Source organism: Haliaeetus leucocephalus, unplaced genomic scaffold, assembly GCF_000737465.1.
Source record: "Haliaeetus leucocephalus isolate CR32 unplaced genomic scaffold, Haliaeetus_leucocephalus-4.0 Scaffold473, whole genome shotgun sequence".
In the NCBI taxonomy this organism is placed as follows: Eukaryota; Metazoa; Chordata; class Aves; order Accipitriformes; family Accipitridae; genus Haliaeetus; species Haliaeetus leucocephalus.
In genome coordinates this window covers 4,364,689-4,378,392 of record NW_010972909.1, presented here as the reverse complement: position 1 = coordinate 4,378,392, position 13,704 = coordinate 4,364,689, and the positions used below count along the sequence as shown (strand labels likewise).

Genomic DNA, 13,704 nt, shown 5'->3' with positions numbered 1-13,704 from the left:
TGGGATAGTGATGGAAGAAGAGGAATACTGGAGTCTGCTGTCTGTTCTCAGGGTTATTTTTGCATTTTATCCAATGATTCTTAACTGAGGAATAGAAAAAAGTGGAACAATATTATCACGATGCTACACCATGAAGTTCATGATGTCAGCTTACTTTTCTTCTACATTATTTGCACTCTACATCGTGTTTGAGCAGAGCTTGAGTAGCAGGGCTGGAGGCTTGTATGTGGTCTGTTGTTTAAAGAACTGTGCTGGAACATGAAGAAACGGATTTAAATCCTCCCATCGAACCAAGGTAGGCCTAAAACTCACCTTCCAGGAACCTGACCACATTTTATTATGTCATCGAAGAGAGCAAGGCACACTGAATTGCTCCATACAGGTACTCGGCTCACCATTAACAATAAAAGAGAATCTAATTGCTGCAGTTCTGAATTAATTACTGAATACAATCCTGTACTAGAACCACATCAGTAACGGAAGGTACAAAGTCTACCTGTTCTTAGTATGATATTTACAGCTAGTAATCTAGCTGCACTCTTTTTAGCCAGAGTTAGAAATTAATCGTCTGGTGAGAGTCTCAGTAATTTAAACAGACCATAGGCCATGATATGTGAAACAATGCCTAGGAACACAACTGAAAACAAACTTAGGGACATTGTAAATACTAATAAACAAGTATGTCTCACTTTTCCGTCAACTTGGGTACAGCTAGGAGCCACATGGGCAACTGCAAAACACTTAAAAATTGTTCTCAAGAAACTAACCCCATATGTTGTCTGCAACAGCTCTGTGGGTGAGTACCTAGAGCTCAGGATGTACCTAAGGCATCGTAGATGCAGCACAGAGCTGCATGCAAATATTATTTATGTTACCCTGACATGTTACGGTCATCGTCACAGAGACTTTTTGTTATACATAATGAAGTAACATCTATATGACAAGGTATTTATTCTGTATCATTCTGTTACTGCACTCTGTACAATGGCATAAGGGCATTCTCAGCAAAAAAAAATGATCTGCTGTTATCTCATAATTAATGTTGAAAAGGACTATTAAATGTTGACCAGTAAGATATAAGTGATGATTTCTGTCATGATACACTGATACTCAAAACTGTATCAGCTACAGTCATTTAGAAAAACATAGCTATGAACTGCATTGGGCTGGAGAGCACTCATGAGAAATCTAAATATCAAGACATATCTTCAGATATAAAATAATTTATCCAGTAAATGAGCACAGGGAGAGGAAACTTACTTCTTCTTCCTCCAGTCCAGTTAGATCCCAGAAGTAACTCAATCTCATCTGCAAACGCTTCCATTGTTCAAGGAACATAGTAGCTTTAAAAAAAATAACAATTTAAACATTATAAATCCAATGCACTATGGTGAATGTTTGTGTTACTTATAAGCTCCAACTGATATTTGAATCCCATTATGCTAGGCCCTTTATAAATAAGCACTACGAAAGACCCCCAGGCCCAATTTTAAAGAAAGAACACAAGCAAAACATGGAAACAATAAATACTGTCTTTTTACAAGCTACAACATGGATTGCCCAAAGGCACTGGTAAATTCTTGTCAAGAGACTGGAACTGAACCCATATCTGCTGATATCCACCCCAAGAACATCATCTCTCTTAATTTACCATGAGTCATTCTAGAATTCTTGAGTACAAGACAACTAATGAAACAAAATGTAGCTCTAAATATTAACATATAACACTCTAACTGGCCAAACAGATTTTGCTGTTTCAGTGTTTCTAATCAGTCAGAAACATGTGAAGAAGGTAGGTGTAGCCTGCTACTGAAATAAATCACTGATACCTTTATGTAAACTAAGACCCTCAGTAATTTGTAGAAAATAATGTTCTTTTGAAATATATTATAGTGGTATAGTTCAATGTTTTTGTCCTGCATAGACACAGTGATTTTGTTCTGAAGGACTGGCCAGAAGTTCAGTCTCCTGCTTTTCCTTTTTCATTAATATGAAGGAACAGATGTTGTACTGTTGTCTCATATTTACAGTCTCCTGACCTTCCTCTCATAACTGCTGTTTCCTCTAGCTAGCCCTTTGCCGAGCTGCTCATGATTTATAGACTTAAGGATTTATTAGAAATAGCACTTCTTCCTCTTGACTTGTGGACACCTATTTTCAGATTACTATGTCAATACTAAACCAGTATATACCAACTAAAACCACCCACTATACCAATAAAAGCTATACCTATAAGGCACTATTTTCCATTTTCTCATGCTTCACTTCACCTTTTCAGTTGGTGAAAAGGGGATTGTAAAAATATTGTTGGATCACAGCAGTATTTACATCAGTTTGAACATCTTGTAGATAGCTCCACAAGACACACTACAGTGGAGAATTAGATCCAGCTTCCTTTGAATGCATCTACACTTGGTGTAAGCTGTAACATAACACTGGGAAAAGTTAGACTACTATTAAAATAACCTGACTCTTACAAGACAGAATCTATTCCAACAGTTAGCTGCAAGTATTTTCTGCACAGGTATCCTCCTATAATGTATGAAATAAATATCACTTAAACCCAGGATTGGCAGTACACTGAAAGTAAATCCAGACATTAAGAAATTAAGTTGCTATCTCTGCTCCTTCCTTACAGAGAAGAGGACATATAAAAGCTATATTTAGCACGTTTTGAAAACTCAAGGGTATTTAGATATCCTAAATACAAAAACATTTGGTTATTTTATAGGGTGCTATTACTCGTTCCATTTTTTCCTGTTATTCAAAAAGTTAGTTCCACATTTAGCTCTGTAAGAACTTATTTGGCTAGATGCAGTAGCTGTTCTGAAATCAGCAAGTTTGCACTGACTTACACTAGCAGAAAAACAGTCCCATTATATTCAACTGTCCTTCTAATAAACACATCTGACAGCTGAAATTCTGTATCCCAAAACGCTAGTGACATTAAGCACAATTAGTCAGGCATTAATTTGTATTTTGTGAATATGGTCATTTGCAAACAGTATTGCTGGAATCACAAAGACACTTTATGAGGCATCAAGATCAGCTAGTGAAAGCATGATTCCTTTCAAGATAATAACCGTAGTAACTCATCTGCCTTTTACAGAATGGGGTAAGGCAAGTGGGATGAAAGACTTCTTGTGCCCAACACCATCATGAAATGCAGCCAGCTCAAATTACCATACTTTGCTCTTTTAAGTATACAATTTTAAGTCATAAGACATGCCAGTTTCCGCATCACTATGCTATATCTTATGAAAAAGCATTCAGGCAACATTTACTCAAGATACTGTGAGGCAAGCTGATTAGGTGTGTGAATGAGATCTGTCATTCAGCAGAATGAGCTCTAGATAGAACCAGCACAGTCTCCTTCCTAATAGTAAGGCAGCAAAATTTGGTGTAATCTAATACTTAATAGGCAAGCTGGGCAGAGTTAGTAAAGGGTACTTTGTTTCACTTTGCTGTTCTTTGTATATGACGGCTGTATTTTCTTGCACTGACAAGCTCAGTTATCGTGGTCCCAAGAACAGACTTTTCCAATCGGTGGGAAACATTTTTTGGAGGGGGGCTACAGCTCAGAAAGAATTTTTTTTATTCTTACATGCCTGTTTTTTAAAAGCAATGCATATGGAACTTTTGGTTCCTTTCTGTTCCTTTACAGATTCTACTAATTTATCATAGTGCAAGGACATATCAACATTTTGTTTTGCACATTGCATTGCTGATACTGAAATACAATTGTTTTGGGTGAGGCTCCAAGGAAACGATCATTTGCATGGATGCAAGTTTACAGGACAGATTCTCTGTCAGGAAAATACTATTTACCTATAAAAGAGTAAATGAACTGTCATTCATACACACGCTGTCTAAACAGTTACACTGAAACTTGGACAAGGCAATGTATTACAAAACTGTGACACCTTATCTGCCAGTCTACTCTGTAATTGGCAGCAGTCTGAAGTAGGAAAGTAAGTCATTGTGCGAGTCTATAAATTCATCATCTTTTGCCATTTCTCTCAGTCATAGTGCTTACATGTTCTCTAACTTCTGCTGAAGGGTTTCCAGGAACTGGTAAACAAAAAATTTCTTACCTCCATGATCTGTTCTGTCTGCAAGTTCCTTAAAAACCCTATGCTATCCATATCCCACATCAAGCGACCAATCAGTCATTTCTAAAACAAGCTGTAAAATTTGCAAAGGGTTGCAAAGTATAACACAATATATAACGTATATAATAGTATAACGCTATAATACAATAATGTATTTGCTCAATTTCATATTAAGAATGAAAATTTCATTTCGTGAACAATGAATAGGGAAATAAAAGATCATCTTACAGTAGCAATAACACCTTTTAACTTTCACAATAAACAAGATCTAGAGTGAATGAGGGCATAATACCAGCAATAATACATGCAAGCACAGTACACACACTTTTCAGGGCAGAGGTGAGGCCAGAAACAATAAGAATAGTACTACAATGCATTCATTAGTGTTTATGAAGTGTTTTGATATCCTCAGTGAGACAGGGTATATTTGCCATTAAAGAAAACCAAGCTTGTTTAAATGGAGTACTTTAGAACATATTATAATTAAAATGATAATAGTCCCATTGTTCTTGGAATCCCATGAAGTTTTGATAAAATTATGTGACTAAGTTGTCCCACATGGAAGTGCACCCTGTGCTTAAATTAAACCCTTTCAGCTGCCTGCACCACACCAATCCCCAAATACATTCTGGCCTCAAATGCAGAAGGTATTAAAGGGACTTGCCATGTCAATAGAAAAGGAAGAAAAATGAAGAAAAACATGGCAAAGATTAGAAGTGCCATTAAACAAGGCAGTAGATGGAGAAAGGACACATTTTTCTTCCCTGAACTACCCAAATCCTCTCCATTTATTCCAAAGCTTGCTGTTGACAACGGAAAGCCTTGTAATATTGCTTTCTCCTGTGCAGGCACAGACAGCCCCTCGCTGGCCTTCTGGGGTTTGCCAGCTTCATAAAACCCCAGGTATCACATTCAATCTAATAGCACTTTATTATAAATAAGGCTACTCTATGTTCTACTACTGTACATCGCAGCTTTCATTTCTGTCAGGAGTCCAAAGATCAAACGACACTGTTAACATGCAAAGCAATACTCACCCCAGAGAGCCATAAAGATGGAGAAGAAGACCGTGGCGGGGTTGTCAAATAAGTGGCTAGCTCGAGCGGTAGCACAAGCAGAGCTGAGGTTCCAGTAATCGCAGAACTTGTCACACAGGGGGCACATGGTGAAGGCATTGCGTTGGTCGCACATTTCTTTACTGTGAATGACAAGCGCACAAAGAGTATTACGACTTAGAAAAGGGGTATGTACAGTAGTGATATCAAGCAGCACATCATAGATATTATGAGCTATTTGCAACATATGTGGCTTGCACTTGCAGAGAACAGAAGTTGTGTGTTTCTTCAAGGCACATTGCCATGAGCTGGAATATTAAAATACTTATAGGCACCTTACCAACAGGAGAGCAATGCAATACAGCAAACAATCTAATTGCCACACTGTATTAGTGAATTTGTCAAGACTGCATCACTGAAGACTGAGGTTAGCCACACTAAAAGAAATGAATTAAAATACAGTCAAAGTGGAATATGCCATCTCTGCAGTCAGTTACATGATTTGATACAGATCAGATTTAAATTCATGAAAAAGAATTCTGAAGTGGCCATGAAGGAAATTCTGTGTCCTTGACGAAACACACATTTTTAACATGAAGGCACAAAAATCCATGTCAAATACCATGCTACTTTATGTGTCGGGACTGGCCATGTATGTTTGCATAAAAGCCAGAACCAGCACCCAGGCGTGTTGGTTGGTCTATGTCACAGACAAAATAAATTTGCAACACCATTTGCAAGATATGCTAGGTTTTGGTATAAACTGACATACGTGTACTGAATTTAAAAGACTTACACCAACCAAGAGTCTCATTCTTAGCAAGGATGTTATATTTCACAACATTTACTTTGAGATTCACCTCTACCCTGCATTTTATTTTTAAGATATTTATAAAAGCAATAGTTGTTTTCCCAGCATAAGGCTTTAACACCAATTCTCATCTGTACCACCATCTGCTATAAGGTTTTGGCTACGTTATTCAAGTGTGGGCAGTTATTTTAGGCACCCATTCTAATATGTTTTCAGGGTGTTCAGATATTGTGTGCACAGTGGTTTCAGGGTTCTCAAGTTTGAATGCTGAATATATATGTGCTATTCTTGGTCTCCACAGCTCCTTGTTTTTCTAGTACAGAGTGCTAACCTAATTTTCCAAAATAAAAAAAAAAAAAATAGGAAAAAAGCCCACTCCCCCCAGCAGTAAATCTTATAAAAACTAGAAAGCTTCCACTTCTGCCTCATATATTCAGATGCTAAGTTGTATTTCCTTTCCCTCAGTTTACAGCATTTGTTCAGCTGTCCTCTGGAAAATGTGAGATCAGAGACTTTCTTACAGATTTGTAGTCTTTAAGTTGTTATTTTAATTCTTAGTCTTATTTGTTGTGTATTTACTCAGTTTCTAAAAATCTTTAAAAAATCATTATCACTATCTCTTTAACAAGCCAAACACTACTTGACACTGCTGAATATGCTTTCACTTTTTTTCATAAGGTTTGCATGTGAAAGACCTTCATAACTACACAGTCTTACTCAGGTGAACTGAGTAGTGCAAAGCTCAAGTGTCCTTGCCAGGACTGTGAGCTAAGGAAAGACTTGCAACATTGCTTCATTGATAGCTGGCATACTGTGATTATGATTGTTCCTATATTGACCATCATTAAATAGCATTTTGTCTATGACTTCAAATGAAGAAAGAACTACTCAAACTGTAGTGTCAATATCTTTAATACTATATCATTTGCAAGGCATACAGCTGTTTCCAGCTATCATACCGTTAAAGTAATGCTCTCTTCTATTTCAAAAGGCAGTAGAGGGTGCTGCAGATACATCTTAGCCATAAATCTCACTTAAGTTTAAATGTTAGCACAAGCTTTCCCACAGACAAGCACAGCCTGTCCAGATTCATTCAGATCAAGCTAAGGAAACAAACCCTGACTCAGATGTGTTGTTATTCATCATTTACCTAACAGTAATAACATCCTACTGCAGTGATCCACTTTAAAAATTGCCAATTCATTTGAGAGAATGCAGGAACTGCCACAACAATGTGACCAGCAGTACTAGTAATCCAGTATCCTGTCTCCACCAGAAGTCACACACAGATAACACAGAGGACGTGTCCTTTTTCTTCACTGAGAGGGAGATGTTAACATCATTGTGTCGATTTGGCAGTTTTTGTTTAGTATAACACCCTCAGGACACACAGCACAAAACTCAACATTTTTTGTACCTGTCAAGAAGGAGGATACTGTGGATACCAGATATGCCAAATCTACTAACTATTGTTATCTTACTTGTGCAAATAGCCTAATTTTACTAAGAAGAACAAAGTAATCCAAGAGTACTGGACAGTGTATTTGAATTAACTTCAGTGAGTTCTGCATGATGTCTTTCTGGGTGAGCGTGGAGATACGTGCATTCGTAAAAAGCAAATGAGTGTCATAAAAAAGAACTCACAATAATGCAGTAGACTCACTGAACATTTCTGTTTCAGGAGCTGCAATACTGAACAGCCAAATAAATGTGTGTCATTCAGATATCTACATGTGTATTTCTAATGCTCACAGGGTTGTTAATGATGCATCACTGTTCTTCAGACGTGTTAAAAGCAATTAATCTCACTAAGGATTACGAACAAAAAGCACAGTCTTATAATTTTCAAATAACAAATTATTGATCACAGAGAAACTTACCTAGGAATGTCACTCTCAATGGTTATACATCCATAAAGAAATACAATAATCCCAACTACTGAAGATGGAATGAGGAATTCTGTATATAAACCCAGCCATGCAAAATAAAGTCCTATCTTTTCTCCAAAATACTTTCTGAAAAAGGAGGAAAAAAAAAAAAACAAAACATGTGTCAAGGGTATAATTTTCAAATGTGTTTTACAGCTTCTTAACACTCCCTGAAAGTTAAAATACTAATTGTCAAAGACATGGATGAAAACCCTGAATATCTTGAAGTCAGTATCACCAAATGAAGGGGGTAATTCTGGCAGTTTGGAGTTCTCCTTTAAGAGAAGTTAAAGACAGTCCTATATCATTATAATACATACTTAACATCTGCTCAGGGAAGGCTGCGGCTTTTGCATCTTTAAAATGAAGTCAGTGAAATACCCCTCATTTTCATCAAAAGTGGCAGCTTTTCAACCAAATATTTAGCAGGAAACATTGGAAAGGATTCAGCTCCTCAGAAGAGTATCTAGATATGCCATCTTCTTTGCCTCTGTAGTCCTCCTGGGTTCAGCTGGTGAGAGTCATGGAAATGACATCTACGGCAACATACTGACAACAACCTCTGATATCTTAAAAGACTAGTAATCTTGCGTTGCTGTTAAAGAAGGAAGGTTTACTTGCACACTTAGCACTGGCTTTTCAGAAAGAATAAATATTTTTGATAAATTAATGGTCTCTGGACAGCTGGTTTGAAAAAACAGTTTCTGCTCTGAGGAACAGTTCACTGTAGATGTTGATAAATATGTGCTAGTACTCAGCCCAACATCTTCATGAATCACACTGCAAAGAAGTAAACTAAACATAGATGAAACTCACTGATCATTCCAAAGTACTGTTAGAGTGATTACAAATATTGCAAAACACCAAGAGCTTCAGAGAGCTCATGAACTCACCGTCACTAAAATCAGACTAAATTTAGATAAAAACAACAGAGTTAGAAACATTTCCCAAGCCAGAGAGTAGGATGGAGGAATGCTGGACAGAAAGCGGCTAAACAGAGAGCACTCAGGGCATGACATTGTGTTTGAATCAGTGAGACATATATTCACACTGTGGTGGCAGAAAGAACAAAAAGAATTTCAAGATAATGTGTCTAACAAAAGAAACACAAGACTTGCTCCTCATGAAGTCTAAGCACAATCCCCGCCTGAGATTGATTCTGAACTCACTCACACTAGGAAAGTTTTACCCAAGCTGAGCACCCCAGATTTAAATTATTCCTAATGAAGATGGTTAAATGAGATTTTTGGAGGCCCAGGATTTCTTCTAACAGATATAATTCTATTCTGATAGAATTTAATGACAAACCTCCATGTCTGTAGAGTTGAGTTCAAGTCCTTTGAGCAGTATAAGCAAAACTGAAATTATCTACTCCAGAAGCTAGGTCTCAGGGCCAGGCTGCTCCAGGGCCAGGAGTGCAACCAAGGCAGAGAGCCAGGGGACAAGACGACAAGCGTCCACAGTCGTTTCCAGCTCAGATGAAAGGAGTAAGGGTAGAAACAGTGGGGGTTTTTTATTACTCCAGTTCCTGCTGTTCTCACACCACCACAGCTGCAGCTAACTTCACATTCCTAGGGTCTCACATAGGAAAGCGGGCAGTGCAGTCATGCCTATTTCAGCGTTGCCTTACATCAGTGCCTATATTTACTTATGTCTAACCAACCTCACATATCCTTTAGAAAGGGTACATGCAATCATAAAAGAGAAAACAGAACAAAAGCACTTTAAGGTGGTACACAGACAACATTATCTTCAATATAAGGGGATGCTATAAGTTGGAGAACTAGCACAAAATCGAGGGAAATTTCAGGAATCTTCTGGGAAAGGAGTATAGCCCCTACACCTGACATTTGCAAGGCTATCATAAGAAACACACTGTGTGAAGTATCAAACAACACAAGTGGAATCATGACAGAGTGAGTCGAACGGCAGTAACTTAATTAGCTGTGTAATTCTCTTTTGTTTCGGAAAGACAACATGCCAAAGTCAGAATGGGAATACTATTTGCAGCAACCAGTCTTTAAACAACATGTATCAGCTTAGCAACTCTACATTCACACCACAGCACAGTTTTTGAGCAACTTGGGACAACGGATTATCACATCTGCACGGAATATATGGAAGTATGATACTATATGATATAGTATAGTTTATAAAATGATAAATGTAAATGTTTATGTTGCAAATATAATCTGAATCCTGTGGAACTACTCTGTAACCTGGCACATGTCAGGTAACTTTGGAGGTAATGTTTAGGAGGTAGTTTTTCTTTATTTTCACATTTGTTGGTTTTTTAATATGAAGTGAGGGAGGAAATACTTGATTAAAACACAGAAATAATCAGATGGCCTATAGCTTTTCTTCAAGCCTCCTGTGAGAGTCAACATACAGCAGCAATGGCCTTGGAGCAGCACAGGACAAGAGGGAGACTCCGTTTGCTCTCAGGTTTCCTCCTGATTGGGAAGTGACACACCTTACATTTGACATTAAGGCAAACATCACTGAACACATCCTAACAACATGGAACAAGAAGGAAGAGAGGGGAATTATTCTGATTATCTGTCTTCTTACTCCTTATTTGTGGAGTTGGGCAGCATGCATAGCTAGTACAGTGGTCCAAATAGGTCAAAGCAGACATGAAAAATAGTCCACAATGTGAGCTGTTCTAAACTATTGTTTTGACAAAGGGCCACAAATTAGCACAGAAAGTGTTCAAAACCCAGAAGCATTAGAGTAAAGAGCAGCTGACCAGGGTCAATGAAGTTGAAGCTTATGAGGCTTCCTCTAGAATTTTTAAGCCTTCCAGTGATAAATGCGATCTGTAACCTATAAAGCAAAGGGTTACTATTTGCATCCATGCCAAGAGAAAGTGAGAAGAGCTCAACAATGTCCTGGCAGTATGGAAAAAAGCTGTTGCCAAGAAGAAAACTGCACAATGTTTTGTGGCTTAAATGTTTTGAAAAAGAAAAATAATTAAGACTGCTGTGCCTAAACTCAGTCCACCAATGTGCCAGAAAGTGAAATAATCTCAGGAGAAGCAATGGCAGTGCTTGGAAGCATGATGATAAATTTAATTCTGAGTTTATCAAGCGAGAAAAACACAGGACATGGACATGTTCCTTCCTTTTCTACCACATCCCAAGAACTGTTCTCCCATTGGTCTGAATAGGAGTCAAGCCTCTGCAAACACCTGTGACAAAATCCACAGTAGCCACAGTTGGATTCAGCAATTCTTGGCTCAGACCTTAAGAATACCTTGGGGTTGGTTTCTTTCTAGCACCCCTCTAAAAAGGCACACTGGCATAGTTTTATAAGGTTTGTAAGCGTTCCACCTCTACTGAAGTCAGTAGTTTCACGGCAGCAAATTGCAATGCTATTTCACTTTGAAAGCAGGATGATAAGTTTTCTCAAATGTGGACATACTAGCCCCTCTATATTTTCACACTAAAAGGAAAAAGAAATGGAATGATTGCAGTGAATGAAGAGAAAAAAAAAAAGTGTTATTCAAGGGTAGAGTAAGATGTACGTCAAGAAAAGGAATTTTTACAAGTTTTTGTATATTTACACCAAGAACTTGGCATCTTCTCTCATTTACATTGGGATAAAACCAGTCTTACTTTATTATACTCAAGGAATTACTCATGATTTATGCTGGCATGGAAAAAGAGGAGAATTGAGACAGGAGTTTTGCCCTACCTCAGTAGCTAACTCACATCCTGTTCACATCTATCTATCCAGGCAGAGCTGAGGACTAATCCTTTCCGAGGTATGCTCATGGATGGCCCACTGCAGAGTGCCCCCAAAAAAGTATGCCCTCTGCATTGCATAAGCTTAATTTCCACATTAGCTGTATTCTAATGTAGAGAAATGTCCCTTTATATACACATACACAATGAGGACAGCAGTTCTCATCCAAAACAAGGGGCAAATGGCTTTGATAACGAAAGTTTACTGCTCTTTTCAGAAGCAGCAGCCAAGCATTTTGTTCTGTGCGTTCTTACAGTAGAAGGTGAAATTTTGTGCCTTTCACTTTGGAAGACTTTTTGAATGCTGGTAAAACGGCCACTTACCAAGTACTAACTTCTCTTGAGTAAGAATCATGTCTTTAAGGAAAGATTTGGCTAAATCATCCATAACTCCTTCAGAAGCTGAACAAAAGTTGCACTTCAAGAAAATTATCAGAAACAGCATTAAAAAACTACAACGACAACAACCACCACCTGTAGAAAGTGTATTCCCTCTCATGGCAGAGTTAGAATAAGAAGTATTGAGAAGGACACAGTGAAAACGTTTACTCAGTTCCCTCTGCTTCACCCATATAACACTTGAACCAAACATCTGCAATGCACTTCTGTCTGTCTGGTTGCCAAACCAACATCAAAAAGAGTAACTGATAATTAAACTCTATGCTTGCACGTTGGTCACAGTGCTTCCATGTCAAGTTGTGCAATTCATAAATAGACTAAGATTTGGGGAAAGGTGGAGAAAGAGAGAAGGAAAAAAAAACCTTAGTTTTTGACTCTGTGAAAACAAGTGTGGGATACCTGGAATGTGAATAAAGCATGTGGTGCATGACACACGCTGGAAAGAACTCTGGAGTCGTTCAGGAACAAAGTTAAAAAAGCGAGGAAAAGACGCTGTGGACACTGAGTCACCTAACTGGGAAATCTGTTCAAAACCCTTCAGTTTTTTAATTTCCATACCCCATTCTAGGCCAGCTGTTATTTCATGTTTGCCACAATTCATTCCACCACCCCTATGGTGGTGGAATAGTTTCTATGCAAAACTAAACTAATCTACAGCTACAAAACTAAACTGATTTACAGGGTAGGCTTTCCCCTGTGCAAATGGTCAAACGAGTCACATGTATTACTTGTGCCTTCAAAATAAACCGATTCTCACAAATTGCGGACAAAATTCTGCTATTCCTACTATCGGGAGAAAGGACAAGCAGTCCTCTCAAAGTACAGTTTTATGTCAGGATATCTCTGCTACCAGAGCCAGTTTAAAAACTTTCTTTCCCTCCCCAGCTTCCAGCCCAGGTGCGCATTCCCTTTCTGACCCACCGCAAGGCAGTTCCCAGTGTAGGCCTATGAACAGCTGCGACAGACCAGCAGAGAAAATGACAACCTGTTTCGGAGGGTAGGGAACACAATTAATTCCTTCAGGGGGCTTTGTCACCAGGAGAAAATCTACCATTACACCAAAGGTAAAACAATGATTCCCCTTACAAACATAGAACTAATTTCTAGCGTGTATTATATTCAGAACACAGGAGATTTTTCCTTGTTTCTGAGATAATAGTCCCCACCAAACTGAAGTTTCCATCTCAAAACTGTAGACTTATTTCAGAAAGACTGCTGAAGTATAGAGAAAACCCCAGTCACTGTAACGGAACCAGGAACAGGACATAACATCTCTGTATACCCCACCATTTCACTCCAGGTAGAGTTGCCTATGTCCTAACTTCTCTGGATTTGTCATTTTTTCTCCACTTGAAAATTTTCTCAGGGCAGGATTCAAACATTTATTACAACCATCTGGGACACCTGGGTGGAATTACCGCTCAGCAGCAGCACTGAGGCTGCTGTGCATCCAGAGATCCTAGAGATTTCTACCATGTTTGTGCCTGAGAGCATATATATACGTACTCTGTCCAGACAGTCCCAAGAAGAAACATATCAGTGCTAAATCCAGATGTACAGAGAGTGCACCAAATGGAGCAATATGGAAGCCAAGAAAGGCTCCTGGCAGAAGACAAGCCCCCTTGGAACAACTTGCCAAGAGACTGAAAAACT

At 38.4% G+C, this 13,704-nt stretch overlaps 1 protein-coding gene across 1 annotated transcript in view; it reads right to left on the bottom strand.

Annotated features, from left to right (window-relative positions):
• ANO2 (anoctamin 2, calcium activated chloride channel) overlaps window positions 1-13,704 on the bottom strand; it is a 188,908-nt gene that overhangs the window by 112,981 nt on the left and 62,223 nt on the right. The window contains exons 11-13 of the mRNA XM_010575440.1: window positions 7,859-7,993; window positions 5,150-5,310; window positions 1,261-1,343 (exon numbers count right to left, since the gene is read on the bottom strand). Coding sequence (XP_010573742.1) covers window positions 1,261-1,343; window positions 5,150-5,310; window positions 7,859-7,993 — 379 coding nt within the window. The remainder of the gene's footprint in view (window positions 1-1,260; window positions 1,344-5,149; window positions 5,311-7,858; window positions 7,994-13,704) is intronic.